Raw genomic sequence first — 25,860 nt, 5'->3', positions numbered from 1 at the left:
GAATATGACCATTAACTGCGAAGTGCTGTATAAATAAGAGAAAGAAAAAAAGAGGTGGCTAGACTCAGCAAACTGGAACATTACGCCATTACCATTATGCATGAATAAATCACAAGATGATTTTCATCAAAAACATTCTGAAACCTAACCAATCTATTTATGACTGACTGACCCCAGTTGCCTCCGATTTGAGACGTACCCTAATTGTGCTGAGGCTTCCCACCGAATTCTATGAGAGCAAGATTGATGACATCTGACATCCGCCTCCAACTTCACCATCCTCTCTTTATCTCAAATTTGCCCTCTCTCTCCCTACACTTCTAAAAGACGCAAACTGCCATATTTTTCTCTTTTCTATCAGTTTTTTTTCTATCAGTCTTTGCCTCCAAAACCTGCGCAGTGCTCCAGTGCCTGCATCACACCCTAAAGGCCACAGAGCGCAGAGCCTTTTGCCAGTTGTGCCTCCGGGAGCCTGGTGCGTTATTGGGAGAAACTAATGAGGCATTAAACCAAAGAACCTGGCCAACTTAAGCCCATCCTCCCCCCCTGGCAGACTGATGCAAATTATGTACAGCTGCTGCGAGCTCCCAATCATTGTGTGCTAATGACATAGTTAGGTCTGAAACAAGGCTAGGGGCCTAGCCTGGCACAAAGCGAGGTGCTTCACTATCTGAAAGGCGCAGGAGCTCATTCAAACCGGCTTCCGCAGGATGACAGAGGAGTTATTCGGTGCTGTGGCGGGATCGACCCTCCTTCCCCTCCCCGTTTCTGAAGAAAACAAATCAGCATAAATAGAAAATGGAAAAAGATAGCAGGATAATCCTCTCCCCTTCTCCGTCTCCTTTTAAACCTTTCTCTCCGCATTTATTTCTTCGCTGGTGTCTGCCTCGGTCTCTTCCTCTTTTTCTCGCTCACCTCCAATTGTGTCTTCTCTCTCTCTCACTCTCTCCATCTATGTCTCCCTCCCTCTCTCCCTTTCTCCTTTCACGACATGCAGTGCTAGTCAATGTATGTACAGTGCAACTCATCAGTCCCTGCTTTTGCAACATCTGCTTCTGAGTGGGTTAGCCAGCTTGGTGTCCGTGTGGATCAGGTGGATTACAGGAGAAAAAAAAAAAAAAAAAAAAAAAGCTCAACATTGATTTACATCACAATAACACTGGTTGTGGAGGGGCAGAATGCCAAATTAAAATAAATTAATTCCCGGGGAAGACGATTTGGGTTTGGAAGTAATGAAAGCACCAGGATGTAGCTGAACTCTCGCTGTTGTTCTGGCCTAAAGTACTCGCAGGATTTTGCCTAATTAAGGCCCGGCGAAGCTCATCTGCCTCCGAGATGATGCTCTTTGATTGCGCTAGGCCATTTTCGCTGAGTTCTCATCATTAGTGACTTTGAGAGATAGGATGCAGATTGCTTATTTCCCAAAAGTGGGAGCCGCATACATTTGTTTTGAGGGAGATGAAAATGTAATTGATGCAAAAAGCTCTCCATTACCATAAAGCCATGGCTTACTCTTAATCCACTGTCGAACCGAGACATTTGAAATTCAAATTTAATGTTGCATATAAACGGTCCCCACTGTGTGGTAATTGGTGCTGTGTTTGCGTGCGTGTGTGTGTGTGTGTTTGCGTGTGTATGTGTGTGCATGTTTCTGTCAAGTGCCAACTATCCACGTCAACAAAGGGTGTCAAATTGGAACACCCTCTATTTATCTTACAGCTCAGCTATTCAGGAAAATGAAATATGTATTTGATGCCACTTATGAATAGATTATTCATGAGTGGGTAAATCATTTAAGCTACCATCTAAGCATCAACATTTTCAGCAATCCCTTTAGTAATAGCTCTTACACATTGAAATATGTGTAAGACCTTTGAAAATCTTATTTTCATAACATGCACATCTTTTATTATTTTTTCCTCACAACAAAGCCACGAGTAAACATTAGAGAGTCAGACAGTGCAGTGGCCTTGTGTGTCCTGTGTTTATTTTAGTGAGCTTTCATGTACATGGTCAATCCATTAACCCCCCCCCCCCCCCCTTCCCACCCCCAACCCCCCAACCCCCCTTCCCATCCCACCTTGGCAATCGTCCAGCGGCATCGAAGGGTCCCGGTGGGAGGTGTCCTGCCAGCGGAGCTTTGGGAGGGGAAACGAGAACCCCCCCTCCCCATCACCCTGTCCCCCTCTGACTCCGACCAGTTCTCTGTCCCTGACCCAGTTTCTCCCCGAGACAGATTAAACCTCTGAGGCGCGCTGCCGTTCCCAAGGCCGGGGGGTGACGTTGACGCAAACGCAGTGGCCGTCGCACGCCCCCGCCGTGTCAGGATCGCCCCGTCTGCCGTGGGAATACTCGGGAGCCTTAGCAACACCGGGACTGCCGACCGCAATCGCGCAAGTACGGGCAGGGCCAATGTCTCTTGAAGATGCTTGCTGGCTATCAGCCTGCCATTTTTCATACCGCTGGTGTCGGAGTGTAGCACGGCGGGTAAGGAACTGGGCTTGTAACCGAAAGGTCGCAGGTTCGATTCCCGGGTAGGACGCTGCCGTTGTACCCTTGAGCAAGGTACTTGACCGAAATTGCTTCAGTATATATTCAGCTCTATAAATGGATACAATGTAAAAATGCTATGTAAAAAAGTTGTGTAAGTCGCTCTGGATAAGAGCGTCTGCTCAATGCTATGTGTCGGGAGGGGATTTTAGGACCTCCCGATCTGGACCCTACACTTTGCTTTCTGCTGGCCAGAGAAGCACACCCTTCAAGTAAAGTTCATAGTCTGGTCATGTTAAGGAATTTTCATGCTCATATTTCTGTTGTCATTTCATCAACAATAACGGGTGAGGGAAGATGAAAGAAGTTGACATACCAGACTGTGTGACAGCTAAAATGACTTATTATTCACATCATACGTTTGGTGACGAATGATGACTGCTGACTGTTACAGACTGATCATGCAGTGAGTAAGATAACTCTTTCTTTGCCAACAGGAGGCCAGACAATGAGGTGGAAAGGTGAAGGATTAGGCTAACGTCAGCTAACTGGAGTATAAGGTCATACGCTATATGACCAAAAGTATGTGGACACCCCTAGTCTGTGGCTGTTTTTCGGTGCCCTGCGATAGTTTGGTGGCCTGTCCAGGGTGTATTCCTGCCACTTGCCCGATGCATGCTGGGATAGGCTCCAGCACCCCCCGCGACCCTGCCCTGAATGAGCGGGTATAGAAGATGGAGGTAAAAAACACCATGAAAAACTGTTGTTGAAATAACATTGGTATTGTAATGCTGTGAACCGTCTGCATTTTTACATGCCACTGTATATGATATGACTGGATATTGGCCTGACCCTAATTCCCATTATTAAGGCTACAGGCACTGCTCAGTAGGAAAATCAAACGTCTAACAGATGCAACCCTACAGGAAACTGTACTGTTAATGGTCAGGGTCTTTCTGGCCTTCCCTAAAGCATCTCCAAGGCAACTCACATTCCAACAGCCAGAAACAGCCTCCAGCCCGGCACCCCAGAGAATGTAAATGCTTCTCTCTCTCTTTCATGCTCTTTGTATGAAATATTTTTGCCTCATAGACACAGACATAATATTTATGGTTGCATATTACATGTACATTACACACTGTAACTACTATTTTACGGTACACATATTCATGATCTCTTAATTTGTTCATGCATATTTCATAAATATATTTTTTGTTTAATGCCATCACGCCTTACTCACAGTCAACGCATCGTAAGCTAATTATTTTCCCCCACCTCCCCCCCCCCCCTCTCTCTCTAGTTCTCTCTCTCTCTCTCTCTCTCTCTCTCTCTGGTTCATTTGCTCCCTGCCTCGTTTATCACTGCTGGCAGCCCGAGTGCGCGTTCGCAGGTATTCTGCTGATAAGGGGGAAATCGTAGCGGTTGGTTAGCGGCGCTGCTCTCGAGGTGAGATGTCTCAAAGACCACCTGCTCTCAGAGCGCTGCGTCGAGAGATAAGGCCGTCCCCGGTTTCTCGTCTTTTAAAAGCGAACCGCCGACAGGACGCACGCCGCCTCGCAGGCTACCTTTCGTCACGATGTCAAAGAACGTTACCGGGAAGAGTGGCACGCGGCAGAACTGCCGTGACTTCACAGTATGTGCAGAGCCTCGCGTGCACGGTCTCATACGGTATATTCGCATGAAGACATGAACTCGCACTTGAACACTTATAAGCGCACTCGCATTCTCATGCACACGTGCATGCACACGCACACTCACTCAAATACACACATGAAGCAAGAACTCAAAACACACAGTCCACATCCAGTACACAGACACATACGTACACGCACACATCTGCAAATAATTATACACACACACAGATTCATGCACTCACACACTCATAAGCCCACAGACACACAGACACACACACACACACAGACAGTGGCAAACACACAAAAACAGACACGCACACACACACACCCACACCCCAGGGCACTTATCCTCTGCATCATCTGACTGAAGACCGAAATACTCTTTGCCCTGCACCTTAGACACGTATCCCCTCTGACAATGCTAATGTCAGTCTGCAAGCAGAAACCTGCAGCCCTGCCTCCGTCTGGCCTGAATCATGACTGTTTATCTCGCAGGGCTGAGAAAGCCATGCTGAAACAGGCAGCAGCAGAGCGCACTCTCCTCAGATTCCTCCTCCTCCGGTTTCCTCCAGCCTCTCTGACATCCTGTCTGAGACTCAGTTTTCCTCCAGCCTCTCTGACATCCTGTCTGAGACTCAGTTTCCTCCAGCCTCTCTGACATCCTGTCTGAGACTCAGTTTCCTCCAGCCTCTCTGACATCCTGTCTGAGACTCAGTTTCCTCCAGCCTCTCTGACATCCTGTCTGAGACTCAGTTTCCTCCAGCCTCTCTGACATCCTGTCTGAGACTCAGTTTCCTCCAGCCTCTCTGACATCCTGTCTGAGACTCAGTTTCCTCCAGCCTCTCTGACATCCTGTCTGAGACTCAGTTTCCTCCAGCCTCTCTGACATCCTGTCTGAGACTCAGTTTCCTCCAGCCTCTCTGACATCCTGTCTGAGACTCAGTTTCCTCCAGCCTCTCTGACATCCTGTCTGAGACTCAGTTTCCTCCAGCCTCTCTGACATCCTGTCTGAGACTCAGTTTCCTCCAGCCTCTCTGACATCCTGTCTGAGACTCAGTTTCCTCCAGCCTCTCTGACATCCTGTCTGAGACTCAGTTTCCTCCAGCCTCTCTGACATCCTGTCTGAGACTCAGTTTCCTCCAGCCTCTCTGACATCCTGTCTGAGACTCAGTTTTCCTCCAGCCTCTCTGACATCCTGTCTGAGACTCAGTTTCCTCCAGCCTCTCTGACATCCTGTCTGAGACTCAGTTTCCTCCAGCCTCTCTGACATCCTGTCTGAGACTCAGTTTTCCTCCAGCCTCTCTGACATCCTGTCTGAGACTCAGTTTCCTCCAGCCTCTCTGACATCCTGTCTGAGACTCAGTTTTCCTCAAGCTCTGAGTCAAATCCGCTTATCGACAATCCATATAAAACTATGACTCCTTTGACACTGGCCTGATTGTTGTCTCGTCGTAAAACTGTATCGCATCGAAAACATGAAACGCCGCCAGAATGCGGCTGCACTTACAATAAAAATACAAATAAAAAATACAATTAAAATGCGAACGCAATTACACAGCCTCGCTTTGAGTGCAGAGTCCCGCACAAAACTCAGATTCGGTCTCTGCCGCATCTGTTAGGGTAATGAAACTGCGCTGTTGGAGACGGGCACTGCCTTCACCTGGACTCCGCCCATGACAGACGGCTTCCTCAGCATCCTACTACGCATTAGATTACCAGGGGCTTCGATAGGACGCAAATAACACTCCAGCTTTAGTGCGACCTGGCAATGGTCCCCAACTCTATTAAAAAGCTGCAATTCCGAGATCCCTAGACCTTTAGATCATTTAAAGTCTGTGTCACAATACCGAACAGAAATCAACAAAATAACAATGCTATTACTATTAAAAGCACTTTTACAAATAATAATTACCACAGCATTAAATTAACCTGGGAGCATGATGCAGTTGCAAGGCAATTAAAAAATATTGGGCCCCACAAATCATGGGTACGATCACATTTGACTGCGCATAAAATTTACAAACCGTCAGCATTCATCGTCTCATACACCTGGGATGTGCACAAAAACAAAGGTCTGCACATGTGTCATGAATCCCATATTGGGTTTTCATAGGAACAAAAGTCAGCATAATTTTTTTGAAAAAAGCTTTGTGAATGAGGCCCATTGTCTATCCCAGACAAATGAAAAAAGGGATCAAACATGAGCACAGACTGAAAATGAAAAAAGGAATAGAAAAAAAATGGCTCATGGCCATGTGAATCTGAAGTAATATATCCTACTCATAACCGCCTAATACTGAGGTTCAGCCTTTGGGGAAAACAGACATGGCTGACTTTCGCCATCATCGGTTGACCTGAATTGACACCGCAGCCGTCTCCGCGTGCCCCGCAAATCCCGCAAACCGGCGAAGCCTTCACCCCAAAATTAGCACCTTGGGGGAGCGGGATTACCTCAGCGCCGGTGGTTTTTTTTTTATGTTTCACCCCATGGTTTCCGACAGCAAGGGGAAGACGGAGGGGACACGCCTCCCCTTTTAACTCCTTTCTTCTCTCGTTCCCGCAGTGAGTGGTTTACGCGCTCGGGTCGAACCCCGGCGGAGAGCTGCGACAGGCTAATAAAGAGCAGGTCGGCCGTTCCCTCCGCTCCCGCGCGTTCGACGTTTGGCTAACGATTAAAAAAGGGAAAACGGCACCGTCGCTTCTGGAAAGAAAGCGGATTCGTCGGCATTCGGATGCGTGGCCGCGTGAAATCTTCCGCGCGGCGTCCTGGTTTAACCCCGAAGCCCTTCGACCGGAAGGGTGAGAAGATTTTCACGTGAGTAGCTTTTAACGAGTCAAGTAAACACAGCATGGTGTTTAAGGGCTTTATACGAGAGGCCACGACCCTGGGTGGTTCAGGGTGAAAGTCTTTAAACACAGCCGAGCGTTGGCTTCAGAAAACTGTCTTGAGCCTGTGAATTGGTCTGAATGGGCTTACTTCGTACGACAGGGCCACTTTGCCCCAAAGGCATTATGTGACTGATTTTTAACTATAAATGGCAAAATCCCTCCAAAAAATTGCGCCGTGGAGAATTTATTCTTATTTTCTCCTCCTCGAGGGAAGAAATGATCTGAAGTCTGGTAGATTCAGTAGAGCGCACTCCTCTTTAAACTATTATGCTTTTCTTTTTTCTTGCTGTAAATACCGGTGCCGAACGTGGGACTGAACATGTCCAATTCCCACCCTAATTTGGAATGTCCAATTAGCTATTTGCAACCGCAGCTGTGCTCATGCATGCTCCACTGCCGATTCGGGATAGTGTAGACATCCGGGGTTCTCCTCCGAAACACGTGATGTCACCAGCCTGCTTCTTTTCACACCGCAGCCCACGGCCAAGCTTGCATAGGGTGGAGTCAGAGGAAGACATTTCACAAGTGGCTTCGGCATGCAGTCCACAGCGGCCCGATTGACCAGTAGGGGTCGTTACAGAGTAATGAAACACGGGCACCCAACCCAACGAACTCTCCTGTACCCTGGATGACGCAATCAGAATGTGCACTGGCACTGGCAGTGACACATTCTGGGTCCGATCCAAGACCATGGGGCTCGTCAGTGCATCGCAGTGTGGTGCCTGAACCGACTGAGCCACCAAGCAGCCAAAACTATTCTTTGTTTTTTTTTTTTCCAAATTTGATTCTTAAGAGACATGAATGGAGCTTGCTGGTTCTGCGTCAACACTTGAAACCATTATCAGAACAGGAACTTCTGGTGCTCTAGTTGCAAGGATATTGTTAATGTCACTAAACTCTTTCAAATTTTCATCCGTGCTGTAAATGAGCAGATTGGTACAAAAAATAAATAAATAAATAAATACATTTTCCTGAGGGTATATAGCTGTTTGTCTGAAAAAGTTTGGGAAAACTTGCCTATTTCCCTTAGGATGACTAAACACCATAACTGAGCAATAAGGCCACATGGGTAGTCTCTAATTAGAAAAGAGGACCATTCAAAAGTAAAACATTCTCCTTTGCATTTACACTCAAGTACAAACACCAAATATAAAGTCTAGATGGTCATAATAGTTTCTGTAAAGTACTACTGCAACCCAGAGACAATAAATAAAACAGTAAATATTTTCAAACGTGTTAACCAAGTACACATATATATATATATATATATATATATACAGTATATATAGTGAGCTCTATAATGTTTGGGAAAACATGTTTTCTTCTTTATTTGGCTCTGTGTCCCACAATTTTAGATTTGTAATCAAAGATTATTTTTATAAATTTTGGTTTCACCATATACTGTATAAGTTACAGTACTTTTTATACATAGTCACTCCCATTTCAGAGCAAATGGCTTTGCAGGAGTTTCTGATTAGTCAGATGTGTTCAGCTGCTTCCTTTGTGTGGGTGTAAGATAGCTTTGAGTATCTAGTCTTGATTCTTTTGATTGCATTTGGAGTCAGTTATTGGAGCTTGTCAACCTAACCAAAGTTGTGCCAAAGAAAGTCAAGGAAGTCAAGTAAAAAAACAAAAAAAAAAACAGTCAGAGACATAGGCCAACCCTTCGGCTGACCAAAATCAACAGTTTAAAACATCAATAACAAGAAAGACAGCACTGGTGAGCTCAGCAATCACAAAAGGAGGCAAGCATGGATGTGTCAGTGCCTACAGTCCGCTGAAGACTTCACAAACAGAACTACAGAGGCTGGCTACACTGCAAGGTGCAAACCACTAGTTAGCCACAAAAAAACAGGATGGCCAGGTCACAGTTTTCTAAGAAGTTCCTAAAAGAGTCTGCAGAATTTTAGAAATGGTCTTGTGGACAGATGAGACCAAGACTCACCTATTCATTTTTCCCCATTTTCTCTAGCATAAAAAAGTCTTCCACCCTCATCTTTATCAAGGGTGCCAATAATTTTAGAGGACACTGGAGCTATTGATATGAGAACCTAATAAACCCACTAAAATCTCAAAGTTCATACATTTTTACATATATTGCCACATTTTTACAGAAGAAATACTAAAAATGAAGGTCACTTTCTCATTTGATGACACGATTGATAAACTTTACAAAATCTCAGATGAAGAAATTTAATGAAATATGTGAAAAGTCCAGACAAGGCGTAATAGTGTACTGGCGTACCAATTAACACCTAGGAGTTCCAAATGAGCTCATCTCATGAATTACTAAAATTTTTTGAGTTTAGTTTTGAGTACAGCACCTTGTAAAGATTAAATAGTGATTTTTGAAAGTCTTTCCATATGCCTCCAGCATGCATTGAGACTATAATACATGTATCAGACATACATGTTTCAGAGATCATATCTTAAAAAAAAAAAAATGTTAATTGTTTGCATGTACTTGCATTTATTGTAAGTTAACTGCATATGAGTAAAATCAAAACAGCGTTATCCTACACTGTATTTTAACACTCTGTTCTTATCAGCTGGGCTTAATATAAGCATAGTATGCTTCATTGGAATAACTGTGTTCCATGATAAAAGTGGGAATAATATATTTGAATCAGAATACACTATGAAAACAATTGTTTGAGCTACTAAATAAAATGTTGGCTATGACACTATGCAAGGTTTGTATTTACCATGCTTTTTTAAAAATAGTTTGCTTTAATTTTAATGTGTTTTGTTTGTGGAATTTTTGAAAATACATATTTAACATGAAAAATATATTTAAATGTTATACATCTATTATGTTGCAGGATGAAAAATTATGCTACTAGTGTTTTTACTGTTACACGAGGTGTGATTACCCATATTTTATCAGATATTTGTTTTATGGGTGATTTGATGTCATATGCAAATATTAAAACATTAATCTTCGAACTTCACATAAAAACCTGATCTTACCAAAGAAAACAAAGAAAATGTCTGTAAAATGTCACCTTCTGAAAGTCCCCTTCAGAATAAGTTTTTGCCCAACTTTTAAAATTCCTGGCAAGAGGTATGTGCATATGACCATCCATAATTCAATAACAACAAATCTTATCAGTTTAGAATGAAAAACTGGCATGGATATAAAAGTTGATGAATTGGTAGAGACATAAAACTGCACAAAATAACTGTTTTTTAAATTCAAATCCAGAAATGGAAATGGGCTTAGTAGGTGCACTTACATTATATATTGTGTGCAGGCCAGTCTGTAAGTATTTGAACAGCAACGTCTTTGTTGTGTGCACTCTACTCCATATCTCATATTAAATTTGAAATTAGCCAATGAATATGAGATTAAGGTGGGGACAGTCAGCTTTAATTTGAGGGTAGTCACACGCATATTGGGTGATTCGTGTAGGAACTGCACCCTTTTCATACTTATTCTACACCCTCCATTTTAGGGATCATGAGTAAGGCTAGGTGTTTGACACAGAAGTCACGTGTCACAGATTCCGTGATTTTTGCCTTTTTTTTTTTGGCAGTACCGTGACTCCAGCAGTTGTTCTGTCTGTCCGGATAATTAGTAGAATTATTTTTCCATTTCCGCTGTTTTTAGTGCTTTCCATGATTTTTGGGCAGTTTTGGATGATAACTGCCAATCTTAATGTACCCTACAGCGTTAGTTGTATATTTGCATAGCATTTTCATAATGTCGCCAAATTCTGGGAGAAACAAAGTGTGACAATGTTTACAGATTCTGGAATGCACTGGGATCAAGATACCCAACCTTGTCAAGTTGTTTCAATCAGATGCTTGAGCGCCCCTGTCAACAATGTTGATGCCCAGCGCTCCGACCCCATTAAAGTAACAGTCAGTGACAAGAGGCGCTCCATCAAAGGCCAAACTTATCAATGTGCAACATGTACCAAAACAAGCTTTAAAGCAATAAAAACGGACACACAGCAGCCAAGTTTTAGCTCAGGAATGCAATTTCAGCACGCTCTATTTCTAACAATGTTCTGTTAAATTAAAGGCAAAGCTCCATGCTCTTTCTTTCCTATCTATATTTTACTCGCAGCCATTTGTTCCTAGCCCATTGATTTTTTGAAACTTCGGGCACTTGTTACCGTTGCTACAGTTGCACTTGTTATTTTGATTGTTTCCCACTGCTACACATGAGATATATTAACTTTTTTTTTTTTTCAATGTTTTGTTAGACTGAGATATCTACTTTTTTCAGTTTTCTGTGATTTTCAACAACTTTCACTTCACTATAATTAATTGGACCAATTAACATAATCGGAAATAAAGTCAAGATATTTAGCACCTGGTTGAAAATCCTTTGCATTCTATGACTGGCTGAATTCTTAGGATTTAGTCAAGAACATTCCACTTTTTGGCCATGAAAATGTGGTTGCTATAGCAGTATGTTTAGGTTCATCGCCCTGCTGCAAGGTGGAACAACGTCCAATGAATTTTGAGGCATTTGGTTGAAACTGAGCAGATGTTTCAGCATAATTCAGAATGTATCCTGTTTGCTGCCATCAGTAGTCACACTATTAGTGAATAAAAGTGAGCTAGTTCCAGTGGCAGCCATGCACGATTCATAACACTACCACCACCATGTTTCACAGACGGGGTGATATGCTATGGATCATGACCTGGTCCTTTCTCTCTCTCTACACTTTCTTTTTCCATCACTTTGGTACAGGCTAATACTGATCTCATCTGCCCATAAGACTTTGTCCAAAACTCTGCAGTTTTTTTAATGTACTTTGTAACAAACTCTAACCTGATCATTCTATTCTTGAGGTGTACCTATATTCTTGAGTAAATTAGAATATTCTTGCAGTGAATTAATGCAGTGGCACACAGCTGGCCAAGAAACAGATGAACAGTAAACTGTCCAATTCTTTCAGTCCCCTAAAATGGGGGGACAATGCGTAAAAAGGCCCCACACACATCACCTAACATTGATGTAAATACCCTCAAATTAAGTTTGACAGTCTGTAATTTAACCTCAAAGTAATTGTTTCATTTCAAATCCAATGTGGTAGAGTACAGAGCCAAAACTGTTTGAACATTTGCAGACTGCACTGTGTATGCACTTACTAAGTCCAAGTGTCCAGTAAATACTATAAATACTGACTTCAGGCATCCTCAGACGGTTTATATTGTGTTCTAAGTTGAAATCCACTTCAAACTTTATACACAGTATTAAATTATGTACATTGTCATGATTACTATTATTGACCAAACAACAACAACAACAAAAAAACAAAAACAACAAAAGTACTAACAATTTTAGGCTATTTTGCACAGCCCTATATCTGGCTCTCAGACAGGAGATCCAGGGTGTCAGAGGTAAATCAAACCATGTAGAGATCTAGCACGATGCAGTGCACTCTCTAGTATGATAACATCACAACGGAGGACGTCCAGTGATATCCTCAGATATCCATCTGGTTTAGGAAGCACGATGACACAAACAGAACATTTCTCAGTCAGAGATAAGATTAAATGGTTTTCTAAAGACGTGACTGTCGAAAAAGACTGTTCTTCCCAGTCCACAAACAGGAGAGATGTTCAGCTAATGCTCATTGGGCACCACTGATGAACTCTACTGTTTGAGTTTGATTGCGGAGAGCAGACGGAATTGTTTACTGTGACCTTCAGATAAGGTGCAGCCAATAAGCAGGACTCTCGTTAATGCGAAGTGAAGTGCCCTTTCACCATACTGCCAGTCATCTCTGTAGCACACAGGTTACGCTGTGTACACCGCTGTTCCTCAAGAGATTGCCAGGAACAACTCTCGTACCAGACGATGGCCTGGATTCACAGGCCTTTAGGTACATAAAAGGGATTAACAAAGTGAACTACAAGAGATTCTTCAGGTCGTACTGCCAGTAGAACGAGAGGGGCATAGAAGGAAATTAACTAAGGGTAAATTCCACAGACATCAAGAAGCATACCTTCATACAGAGAGTTACTGTGTGGAATAGCTTGTCAGGTCATGTAGTAGAGGCAGGAACTCTGGGGGTTTTCAAGTCTAGTCCTGAGACAGTGCAAGATACTATCTAGTTGTAGGTAAATGGTGAGCACTTGGTACCGTTTAGTGTTAGGAAAATGAAAAGCAATGTTGGGCTGAATGGCCTGTTCTCATTGTTGTGTTGTGCGGCGTTGTGTCATGTGGTGTCGTGGTGTTGATGTTGGTGTTGGTGTTGTGTTGTTTTGTGTTGTGTCGTGTAAACCCCTGTGTGGCTGGTGGGGAGGTACCATGGCCCCCTACGAGAGTTTTTAGACTTCCTCTCAGCTGGGACTGAACCAAGGCGTGTGGCGAGGAAGGGGGGGGGGGGGGGGGGTAAAGGCACTTACTGATTGCGCTCCACCTGCAGCAGCAGCTTCTTGCCCTCCGCCGTCAGCGCGATCTCCCCTCTGTCAGGAAACGGCGCCTGCGAGACGACAAGGCGAAAGGTCTCATCTCCGCGACGCCACTTCTCGAGAAGGACTAAAAAAAGTGCCGCGTGGACGCCACGGCAACGACAACGCACGTGCAAATGCACTCTCGCACACAAACACACCCATGCACGCCAATGCAGTACAGCGTAACCTCATGGTGCACACATCACACACACACACACACTCACACAACCAAACGCACAAGCAAACATACACACACATGCGTGCAGACACACATACACATTCGCATGCACACACACAGGAAAATGGCACTCTTATGTCCTCCAGGGTCGTGCGTATCCTGGGTCCAAATGGGGCGAAGCTGAAGGAAGAGCTCAGCTTTCTTCATCGCTCCCACTGGAATGTCTCTGAGTGCCAAAGACTACAGGCTTCCATTCAATAAATAATCACAGCAGTTATACGTCAAAATAATTGTGTTGGGACAGTTATGAAATGCAGATCAATGCTGACCTCAAAACCCAATAAAATTGCAAGCTGCAAAGATTCTCCTCTGCCCCATTTCTGTGTTTATGGCTATTCCGCATAGGAACAGATAGTTATCTCCCTTTTGATGGACAGAGACCCTTCCTCAATAGAGGGGACTGTGGAAAAAAGCAGATTTCTCCTCAAGGCGCAAGTCAAATAAGTTGCTCTTTCAGTACACAGCGCTGCATGATAATTGATCGATTATGATAATCAACCATTATAATAATGCCTTATCTTCCTCTAATCAAGTTCCTCTACTCAACATTTCTAAGGAATACTGCCACTCCTGGACAGCACAAGAGAAAATGAAATGGATGATAAATACATTTCCAGATAAACAGAAATGTGGAATGCATATTTGCAGCAGTTCAGAGGCTAAACTCACAGGAGACCGAAATAAATGAGCGTCCTCAATTTTGAACTCTGCTAGTGCGGCCACGGACTGGCAAAGAGAAGGCGTGAGAAGAATGCTGATGAGCACAAATTATCTCGGTTCAAGCTGGGCTCTGGATGCTGGCAGTTTGAAATCCCAGGGTCCTTCAAAGTCAGTGGGACCTCAAGGGGACAAAAGAACCACCCCCACATTGCAAACCCCTCCCCTCTAACCACCCCCCCCCACCCCCCCCACAAATTATCTCGGTTCAAGCTGGGCTCTGGATGCTGGCAGTTTGAAATCCCAGGGTCCTTCAAAGTCAGTGGGACCTCAAGGGGACAAAAGAACCACCCCCACATACAAACCCCTCCCCCCTAACCACCCCCCCCCCCCTCCCTCGCAAACCCCTAACCCCTAACCGCCCACCCCTACCCCAAGCAGGCTATCACTGACTCAAACAGGACACATTTTTGAAAGAGACCACGATGGTGAATAGAAACAGGAAGGGGGAGGCGGGGGGGGGGGGGTGTGATATCATAAAGCCGTGGTTGACCGAATTGCCAGCGCCGGCTCGGCGGGTAATCTGCTGCTGCTCTCTGGAGCGCCGAGCGCCGAACGAGGCAAGCTGCGCTCGCTGATAGACGGAGCGTTCCGAGCGGGAGGGGGCCGTCTCCGCGATGCCCTCTCTCCGTGGACGCCGCCCCGCGGAGATCCGCGCGGAAGCTCGATGCCCGCCGGGTCTCCCCGCCCCCGGGCGTCGAGGGTCACGGCGGCAGGCTCCGATGCTAAGCCCCTGATTAAACGGGTCTGACTCGGCTGCCTCATCTCTTAAAAGCTACCCGCTGTTATATCTCGGTTACGCTTACTGGCGATACTGGAAACTATTATATAACTTCCGCTGAAACTTGCTCGACGCTGCTGTAATAAGGGCATGCTTTTTGCAAGCGTGCTGCTAAAATGGATATGAGTGCAGGTGTTTCTGCGAAACGCTTCAATTCATTTTGGCTCATTAAAACGATTAGCACTGCCGGCAAGAACGCAGCTTCATTAATTAAGAGTAAGTGCTGGTTTGGGGCCTCTGGTGGCGCAGTCCGTCGAGCGCTAACCACGCGCTCGTTGCGAGCCGCGACGTTGGCGGTTCGAATCCGACCGCCGACCTTTGTCGCACGTCTCTCCCTCTCTCTCTCCTCCTAATTCTTCCTGTCTCTCTACACTGTTCTATCAAATAAAGGAACTGCCCCCCACCACCCCCCCCCCAAAAAAAAAAAAACAAGAGTAAGTGCTTGTTCAAAGGTACTAGAAATACAAATTGAACAGCTTGATCTGCTTGACTGACAGACACTAAAAAAAATGCATTGATTAAACAACTTTGCAACTGTATCTTTGCAAAAGTAAAACATTATCTCAGACAAAAAACATTTAATTCGTGAGCAATCCGAATAAAAACGCAGAGGTGTCTTTCACAGTATCGATGTTGAAATAAATACTCGAGCTCAACCTAATAAATTAAGAGCTTAGCTGGAACAAAAGCCGGTATAGAACGGTGTGATCCTGCCGGCTCATCGAGGCACGAGAACAAAAAAGGCGAAACGCGAATCCAGCTGCAACCGCCTTTTTGTAGCGCGAAAGCGATTCCCTGGCGTAGGCTTAGCGTTTCTCCCGCTAACAGTGATCACCTAAGCTGACAAAAGAGGCCCCCAGGGTCGCGCTGAACTTCACGCTCAGACAAAAAACCCAGGTGCTCGGCGGATCCCCGGGAGCGCAGAGGGAGCGGACGACGACGACGACGACGTCGCGTTCCGTTATGAAACGGCAGCCGGGGGCCGCAGATTCATCGCCTTCGCAGTCCCGGGGCTCATTCGCTTGGCCGGCAGAAAGACCGGGACCCGGAATTTCCTCGCCTGCTGAGAATGCACCAGTTTCGTTCTGTCGGTGGATGTTTATGGGTTCGGGCCCCTTGCGCAAAAGGCAGGGCGTCGTATCGTTTTCGATCGTTTCAAAAACGGAGACGGGGGGAAAGCTCGGGGGGGGGGGGGGGGGGTTCCCTCCGCGAACGGGGGAAAAGCCGCTTCTCCAAATTCGCTAAAACCCGAGAGGTGTGAAGTCGCGGTCCTCTAAGCGAGATTCTAAATATGGCTTTACCATGCCGCGTGCGGAACAAACCCTACACTTCCCCCCCCCCCGCCCCCAGTCCCATCCCACCCCCCGCGGGGTAGCGGTAAATATGGCAGGAAATGATGCGACCTCAGCGATGCACCTCGGCACACTAGAGATTATGGCTGGTCGTGGGCGGCGAGCGGCGCACCATTTCCTCCCATCTGAGCGCGTTTCGGCTGAAGAGAAGCGCGCACAGGAACCGCAGCGTGGTGGTTGGGTAGCGGAGCGTAAAAACTGCAGGGCTCCGAGTTCACGATACTAAAATGGGACTTCCCTTCGACCTTTGTACTCAGCTGCAACTTCAACCTGTATCCTATCAGCTGCGTTAACGGATACAATGGCATAATGTGCCCAGGAGCAAATAGCCAATACAGAGGTGGTGTTATACGGCGCTTAACAAGAATGCGTTTGCCAGAAATTACTCAGCATAGAACGCCTAGTACACAATGACTCTCTTCAGACTTGGAAACTGTTTTCTACTAAATATGAACAACAACCACCTCCCCCCCCCTCCTCCCACCCGGGAACACAAGATGACACCGTTCACAGACGTAACCCCACAGTAACAACTGGCAGTGCATGTGGCCCAAACGCACAACGACATGACACACGCTGTCCCCTGCTGAACATCACGCCCTGGAACACAATTTCATCAACTACTTTCTCAGAGGCCCTTCTATACCAGACCAGACATCCTGTTTTCCACACGACATGCTGGCATTCCAACCCATTTCCATGTGACCCGACTTATTCTGAGAAAATTTAGATTTGCCCCATATTTCACCAGCACCACATTTCAATGGGTTTTTTTTTTTTGACAGTGTTTGCTACTACTGAAGGTTCTCTTTGCATTATCTGCATGGCCTTCCAGTGAATTTGGTCGCTATATCTGCTGCGCAGTCATTCTTTCCCAGTTTTCGTGAGAGAATGGACTTGCTGAGTCTGTTAGCATCAGCTCATGTTATGTCGGTGGACTCAATGCACGTCATATATTCGGTAAGGACATGCAGTTTCCTTGAGCAGGTACTTACCTGCATTGCTTCAGTATATATCAGCTGTAAATGGATCAATGTAAAGCTGTCTAAAGTTGTGTTCCGGATAGAGCTCTAATGCCTGTAAGTAATGTAGTATATACGTGTATGCCTGCCTGGTTAACAGTAACCAGCTCTTCTCAATTTATTTTGATTTAGGAATGTGTTAAACTGTCATTTCAGAACGGACATTTTCCATTGTTTCACCAAACCCTGATGGAGGCCGTATGCCAAATATGCTGGTTTCAATACCAAGCGCAGCGACAATATTTTATCTGCTTTAGGGGCTGCTGCTTCCTTTTTCGTGCACCTGAGTGGTTTAGCATAGCGGCGGCAGAGCGTTATTTTTCTTCCACAAAACCCACAGCTCCTCCACATCTCTTCAACTTTCAAGGGCACGACTGGTGAAATGCCCCATTTCTCAGCCAGAATGCCATCGACCAGACGCAGTCAGTCGAAACGATAAAAACGCCGGCTGGGAAAAACCGCCCGACAAGAGACGCCGTAAAAAAAGACCCGGGTAGCGCGGCGCGAATGAGGGCGGAACTCGGCGAAACGCGGCTTCTGAGCGGGTTTCAATGAGACGTCCGCGGCGGGCGTAAACGTCACTTTTAAAAAGATGAAGAGGCCCGCCTGCCCGCAGGCTCGTTACGCTCTCGCGTTTTACAGCGCTCGCTCTTATCAACGCCCGGCGAGACACTAATGCTCCCCCAAAACAGTCTGAGGGGGGAGAAATTCTACCTCCTGCCATCAATCAGGGCCCGCTAATGAGCAGGGAAGCTGCGAGCGGATTGGCTGACGGAACACGCAAACGCGTCCAGTGGGCGGGCGGGAGGAGGGAGCGGATACGTGGTCGGGGCAGCGAATGGGGGGTTGCGGCGCTCGTATAACAACCCGCCTTTTAACTGACAGCGAATCGGCTCCGTAATTAATCGACATCCACCGAATGCCGGGGAAGCTCAAATTAAATTACTAGTCTGAAAACCTCCCAGAGGGCTGTTGGGGGGGAAGTGGAGGGAGGGAGGGAGGGAGGGAGGGAGGGAGGGAGGGGCAAAGTGGACCTATTAATGCAGTCCGTGAGGAAGAAGAGAACCCCTATGTGCTGAATATGACACAATTACATTTTTCCTTAAAAGGATTCAGAGAATCGCTTTGGGGGGAATCGGTCGTGATTTTTCGATTTCTGTAGATCCAAATGCGTGGGACGTCTGAGGATGTGGCCAAAGGGGAGGGGAGGGGAGGGGAGGAGGTGGGAGGGAGACATTCGCTACGAAGATTGAGTGAACCTTAAGAAAGCCGGTAATGCGATTACGCAGCCAGCGGGCTTCGGGCGCACGGTCACAATGGCAACTTTGTACCAGCCGCGCAGTCGCCTGCTCCCCCCCCACTGACGCAGGCGCTTACTCAAACGGAGCGCATTCGGTTTAGGTACGGGCTGAACGCGCGACGCTTCGCGCGTCGTTCGCTGTTGCGGCGGTGACACGCGCTGTTGTGTAACGCGGGCGGGAAGGAATCGTCCTTTTGAAGGCTTCTCGAAGGCGGCGTGACCATGGAGACCCAGCAGGGTGCGACCGATTAAGGTCAGCGCTTACACAACGGTGCAGAACGGTTCTGATATCTTCTGAGGCTGCGCGTAAGGCCGAAATTCAGGGCCTGGATACAATTTCCCTCTCGCAAACAATAACATGTTTATTGGCCACAGTCACACGGTCCAAAGACAAGCCCTGACAGAACACTGGACTGAACAGTACCGTGTCTTACCTCAGTTTGGTGACAAACACAATCACACAGGTCAAGAACAAGACGTCACGTATCCCGAGACTAAGGATTACCTGACATTAACACTACAGTACCAGCATGCTTCTGTTCCATTCATGCATGGTACACTTGTGGTTTACCTCATTACTTCATTTAACGTGTAGAAACTGTAACCCCGCCCCCACATTAACTCTGTTCTGCTGGGTGTGTTAATCGGTCTAGAGCCTTATAGGCAGGGCCTGAAATCTGAGAGTGTGTTATGAACTGTAAATTCCAGTTCTACTAGGGTCTACCAAGTGGACCACTCTCTCCCCTAGGGATGACTTTTTTCTCGACTCAAAGGAAAAGTTCTCAGAACATACAGAGCAACACATACATGTGCACACACACACACACACTTCATAGCATGCGCAACGCACAAAACATTCAGCCAACCATGGGGCACCTAGGAACGATATCAACATGCAAGACAAGCATGGTATATGTGGCAGGAAGTGTGTGTGCGTGTGTGTAATCAGTATGAAACCATAAGGGATGACAGTGAACCCTAACCCACCATTCCCCCAGTCCTCGCTAAAGGGCCGTCATGTTCATAACCCAGAGCCAGCACTGCTCGCCCACCTAGCCACCCACCCACCTCTGGGTTGAGAGTTACGGCCTGCAGGCGACGGCAAATAGAAAGAGAAACATCTGTGCAAAATCTATTTGTGTTCAAACAATGGCCCCAACCCAAGATGACACACTTTCCCCCTACCTCTCCAAGAGCTATACCAAGGCCTGGTGGCAGAAAATATTACTTGATTTGGCAAAGGCTTGAGCGGGAATACCCCCTTTCCTAAAGGAGAAAATACTGCATAAATAAAAGGCAGACAGACAATACTGAATTTAGACACCACAGTTCTTATTTATTTGTAATTGGAGAACTGTTTGCAAGAGAAATATTAAGGTATATGAAAATACCAGGGGCCAATATAATTTTTTTTTATTCTATTACTAGAAAAGCCAGCGGGAAGACCAAAATTCTCACTCTGCGTCAATCTCCTAAGAACTTGACTAAGAACTAACGGACCTCTGTCTGTCCGTACCCAGTCTATGATGAGTCAGTGGTGAATAACGGAACAGGGAAATGATTGTGGCTTAGTTTCTGGATATGAAACAGTGGGTCGGATGCGGGTTATATACAAAAGGGGAAAAACGACAAGACTGTCCATTGTGCAGTGTCATTTTGTGTTACTGCACTCTTAGCCAGAGTCATTCCAAACATAAATTATGCTTATTTATTTAATACGTTGTTTAGTTACAAGGTAGAAATGGAAATGCCATTATGCGAAATTAGCCTTCACCTCAATTTGAAAGTTAAAGGGAGCACACGCTGGTGTCAAGTAAATCAGTTTCCACACAGTGGGTAAGGAACTGGGCTTGTAACCGAAAGGTCGCAGGTTCGATTCCCGGGTAGGACACTGCCGTTGTACCCTTGAGCATGGTACTTAACCAAAATTGCTTCAGTATATATCCAGCTGTATAAATGGATACAATGTAAAATGCTATGTAAAAGTTGTGTAAGTCGCCCTGGATAAGAGCGTCTGCTAAATGCCTGTAATGTAATAATGTAAAAGTTTCCACATGCAACTGGGGTTTGGTGGCTTGACCAGTGCTCATTTCAAGCCTTCAATCTCATAAATCTCAATTTACTTCCTCTCTCTGTGTATTTCCCCTTTACATTCATCTTTGATTCAAATAATGTGAGAACATTCCAGAACCCCTTTTACAAATTTCACTGTGATGGACCATGGCTGCAACAGTTCAATTTCAGCAATGTGTCCATTCTAAATTAGCGCTTAATTCAGCAGCGACTCCTAAACAGTTTCCCTGAACAATCACCCCCCTCTTACCCCCCTTTTCCCCATTACAAACAGCTGACGGTATGGCTATCTTAAACAGGAAGTAATAACCAGGAACAAACACGAATGACTGTTTCACTTGAGAAGGAAATTGCATTTGTGTCCTCAGTGACATTGCGGAAGTGTGGTTGTCGACCACACAGACGAATTAAAGAGGGAACTAAGATTTTTTGTGATTACCATCCAATACATTTAAGAACATTTGTATGAATACACCATATTTAAAAAATATGCACAGGGAAAAGAGGTGATGTATTATGGTAAAGGAACCAAAGTTGCATTACCATGTGTTTGCAAGTGTAATTCATCACCCCTAATCTGTGGCTCTGTCACTTGACCTCATTCTCCGGGTTCCTCTCTCGCCGTCACAATTCAGCTCGGCTTCTCACCCTCCCTCTATTGGTCCTTTCGAACAGTAAAGTCTTTCTCAGACCACTGAAAGGCATTTCCCTTTCAGCCTAAACTTTCTTCAGAAGTTCCTTCTGAGCCCATTTATGGTTATGGTGTGGTGCCCGCCCAGATATGACACATGCGACCGTTATGAAACATGCCTGTCATTTTTCCTAGAAAAAGCACAAAATCAAGAGTTGTTGGGCCCGCGGCTCAGCGCGAAGGTCACACGAAAAGATGAGGACAAAGAAAACATCCGCGGAATTTTGCCTGCAGCCAGAATGAAAGACCACTCTATCGCGTACAGTGCATCACTCTCCACTGTAGGCCAGCTGGAACCCATGCAGTTACAACAAAGGACCTTGATCGTTTCCATCATTATGGCTGAAGGTTTAAGAGAGTGTGCCCTTGGGATACACTAGGTGCACGGCCCTCATGTTATTGCAGAACTAATGTACAGTCCTCGATTCGTCCAACTGAAGAAATGTTTATTGATATGAATAGGCAGGGGCACCGGTATGCAGACACATTTATATATTCATTTCATAGACACGTTTGTGTGGCGCAGGCTAAATATGTACGTGTTATATTGATAAATGTGTTCAAATAAATGAACAGTAGTGGAGAGGAATATTATTACTCTGCAGAAGCCATTTCAACATAGTATATACGTATGGAGGGCAATGTGTGAACTTATCTGATGCAAAGAGATCCATGTCCGCTCTGCTGAACATAGGCCAACAGGCCTGACCAACTTGTGGGCAGAGATGACATACCAAAAAGAGCTCATCCCCCCTTCTGGGCTAAGGAGGCAGCCAGCAAAGGTAGCCTGCATGTCATTCCCGCCAGGCTATCTATTTAGTCGTCTATTTAATGGTGCTAACAGTAGCACATAGCAGCTTCGTCGTACATTTGCTCCTACAAACCATATGTGAGGGAACACTGCTTTCTCAGTGCTTGGATTGTGCTAAAAAGAATACAAGGGTGAGTATTCTACACAAGGGTGAGTATTCTATTTATACAAAAAAAGAATTACCAACCCATGCGCTCAAAGAAGTTTTTAACAAACTAGGCTATATAACAAATGAATGGTGCGTTGGCTTCTCATAAATAATCATAGAAAGGAAAGACGGGAGCCCGCACTCTTAATGAATAGACATAGATTATGAATGTCTACGCAACAGAATCATTTTCATTTTTATTTCTATTTGGACAAAGAGCTACGCAACAAAATCATTTTCATTTTTATTTCTATTTGGACAAAGAGACAGACATGTTTCGGCTTAGTGCTTCTAGTTATAAGAGGAGCTTGCACTGAACTTACTGAATATAGATACCATCCAGCCCAAACCTAAACAGGGTCCAGTTGGTGCAAACACAGGAGCAGTAAAATTAATATAAAGCTCGTCAACATTAAGGGAAGGCACCACCCCTTAATAGGAAAAAAAGATTCCCTTACTCATATCAAAATGAAATTTTACCAGTTGAATAAACACACAAATACAAGGTTTTTTTGTATTATGACTTTTCATTTTTTTATTTTTAAAATATGAAAATGAACTATTTGCTCATTAAATATGTACTAATTTGCATATAAGGTATTTGATATTTAAGCTCAACAGATCAAATCTGAACTGTTTTTTTTAATGTGATCGATAACTCAATAGTTAGGGCCTGTCAGAGGCTTTTGTCAAAATATTGTTTTTTTAATTAATTATTCCAAAAAACAATATGCACATGCTGAAAAAAACGTTTTTTTTTTTAAAAAAAACCTATTTTTACTGATAAAATACCACATAAAATGAAAATGACAACACATTAAAAAAGCCTCTGACACGCCCTACCTATAACAATTAAGAAGCAGAATGTAAAATTATGTAGCTGTATCTACTGTTAAAGTTGAGATAAATTGACTATGGGCAATATACAGTTTTGAAGAAATGGCTGTTAAAGATTTGCTAATGTAAATGAAATCGAAGAGTTCCGCTTGTCTTTCGTCCATCCTCACAGTGACAGCAAAGGAAATAGCCACATATGGTCATAATGGCTATACGCCCCAGGAAACAAGCTTTTTAACGATATATTAAACCAGTCATTTTAAACCCGCAGGCATTTAATTAAAGCGAGGATTTATCATAATGGGTATTATCTGTGGGATGCAGAGCCTTCATATGATTGGCACGTGTTCTGGCCAATTAGCACTGTTGTGTAGGCTCTTTCCCTGCGTGGGTGTGGTCACAAAGCTATGAAGTCGGTACGCCAGAACAAAAGGGAATCCTCATTCTGTTCCTTCATCACTGTCTGTTAAGATGGAATCATTTTCAAACATAGTTAGTATATTGGTAGTATGCATGTAGTAAACGTATAATAAACCATATGGTGACATTGATAACCTACACAGATTGCTGAAGTTCAAAAGATGTCAATAAGTTAAATGCTTTGAAATTATGCTAAATGTTATTCAGACACATTTTAAAATAGCAAAGCAATGTCTAGTCCATTAAAGTGTACACCCTTACTAAAGACTAACACTCTTCTATATTTCTATTTATAACGCTTTAAATATTTCATGAATATTATAAATAGCAACGCCTTGATAAAATTATTTTCTAACAAAATATCAAACATAGTTAATTCCGAAAGGAAAAATGCCCAAATCAATTGTGGTACGCGGCATCGTCGGCCTTGAATAAAAAATATAGATGAAACGGTCGGCGAGGGCAACCGCGGATATTAGCTCGGCTTGCGCTCACCTGCTCCGGCGGATTAGCTCTTTCATCTCCTCTCGTTCGCGAGAGCTCCCCCCATCCCCTCCGAAAAGCCGAGCCCAGTCAGAGCGCACAGAGGCCCTTTGATCGCGGGCTCTGGAGAGCCGCCGCGGCGCGAGCCTTATTGATCCCGCCTCTTTCGCTGCGCCTCGGAGCACCGCTCCCTCCATCGCCGACGCTCTTCCTGGCGTCACGCCCCCCAAAACGATGGCCTTCGTTTTCCCCCCCGGGGCTGACGTCGTTCCCCGGGGTCCTCGACCCTGTAGGAACCCGGCTACTATCTTTTCGAATGGTCATGGTGAGGATTCGCGCTGTTTTTGGGTCCCTCGTGACATAAATGTGCCCCTTTGCGTTTCGTGTATTTGCGCGTGACTGCAGGTGAAGTAGACTTAAAGAATTTCCTTTAGATATTTCACCTCATAGCCAAACTACACTATTTTTCTTTTACACATACACACACTGACAAAGCATCGGGTGGTGATCAAATGATGAAAACAGAAAATGAGAGAGGGAGACAGCAAGAGAGAGAGAGAGAGAGAGAGATAAGGGCAGAGATAGAAAGGCAGAGAGAGAGGAAGAGAGATATACAGTGAGAGAGATACGGAGCTTGGTTAATTTACAGCAGGCTTGCGAGTGTCAGTACGTCTGTCTGGGTTGTGTTTTTCCGAGGCTTCGTTTTTCCCGGAGTCAGACGCTGCTCCTGACACGTACGATGTTCCTCACGGAACCCTGCCACTCTTCCCGGCTCTCTGAAGGCACTCGGCCCAGGATGAGCCCGACATGAAAAAGATCCCCGCCCCTTCAGGACACTTAATGAGCCCTCCACTCCCTCGCCGGCCATCTAATGAGAGACACGTTTTGGCTTGCAAATGCCGGCAGGAATCATTTCTCTCTCTCTCTCTCTTTTTATGTTTTTTACGTTTCACCCTTTTTTTCCCCTGCGCTTGTCATACAAGGGATCGCATGCTTCCTGTGTGGTTCTGTGTTATTTTCCAAGTTATTAAAAAAAGCTGGACATCGGGAGAGGCTGGGGGAATTAGGGGGTAGTTCTGACCCAAGGGGTGAGGGGAGGAACGGATTTAAAGGCAAAGCAACAATATTTGTGCGAGATGTGGGCCATTTCAAAAGACCTTGTTATATACTTTTTTAATATGAAACTGCCATGTATTTTTCCTGCACTGAGAACCAACAATAAGATGAAAGGAAGGCCCTCTGGAACCATGACTGGCACCTTATTGATCCATAAAAAAATATGAGAGCCTTCTGGCGGAAGCTCAAAGCTGATAGATGCATGGAGAGTTTTTTCAGTTTTTGCTTTTGAATGTGCGCAGCCACAAAACAGGGATTTTGAGTGGAAGAGGCTCCTCTTGATTAGTCCTACAGACGGACTGTCCTACACACAGGTCAACAGGCTGGGGCAAAACAAATTGGCTCTCCCTCACACAAAGGTTTTGATGTTGCACTCGTATTCAGAAAATAAACAAATATTCAGCATTGCGCTTGGGAATCCACATCCTGCTTAAGCCGGGA

The 25,860-nt window shown here is 45.1% G+C and overlaps 1 protein-coding gene across 2 annotated transcripts in view; it reads right to left on the bottom strand.

The window, feature by feature from the left end:
- Positions 1-25,860, bottom strand: part of LOC135259639 (disintegrin and metalloproteinase domain-containing protein 33-like) — a 156,431-nt gene that overhangs the window by 84,268 nt on the left and 46,303 nt on the right. For both annotated transcript variants that reach the window (XM_064344217.1, XM_064344216.1), the window contains exon 3: positions 13,383-13,459. In XM_064344217.1, coding sequence (XP_064200287.1) covers positions 13,383-13,459 — 77 coding nt within the window. The remainder of the gene's footprint in view (positions 1-13,382; positions 13,460-25,860) is intronic.

This window comes from Anguilla rostrata, chromosome 7 (assembly GCF_018555375.3).
Source record: "Anguilla rostrata isolate EN2019 chromosome 7, ASM1855537v3, whole genome shotgun sequence".
NCBI classification, from domain to species: domain Eukaryota; kingdom Metazoa; phylum Chordata; class Actinopteri; order Anguilliformes; family Anguillidae; genus Anguilla; species Anguilla rostrata.
The sequence above is the reverse complement of the archived record's forward strand: the minus strand, read 5'-3'. Positions and strand labels throughout refer to the sequence as shown.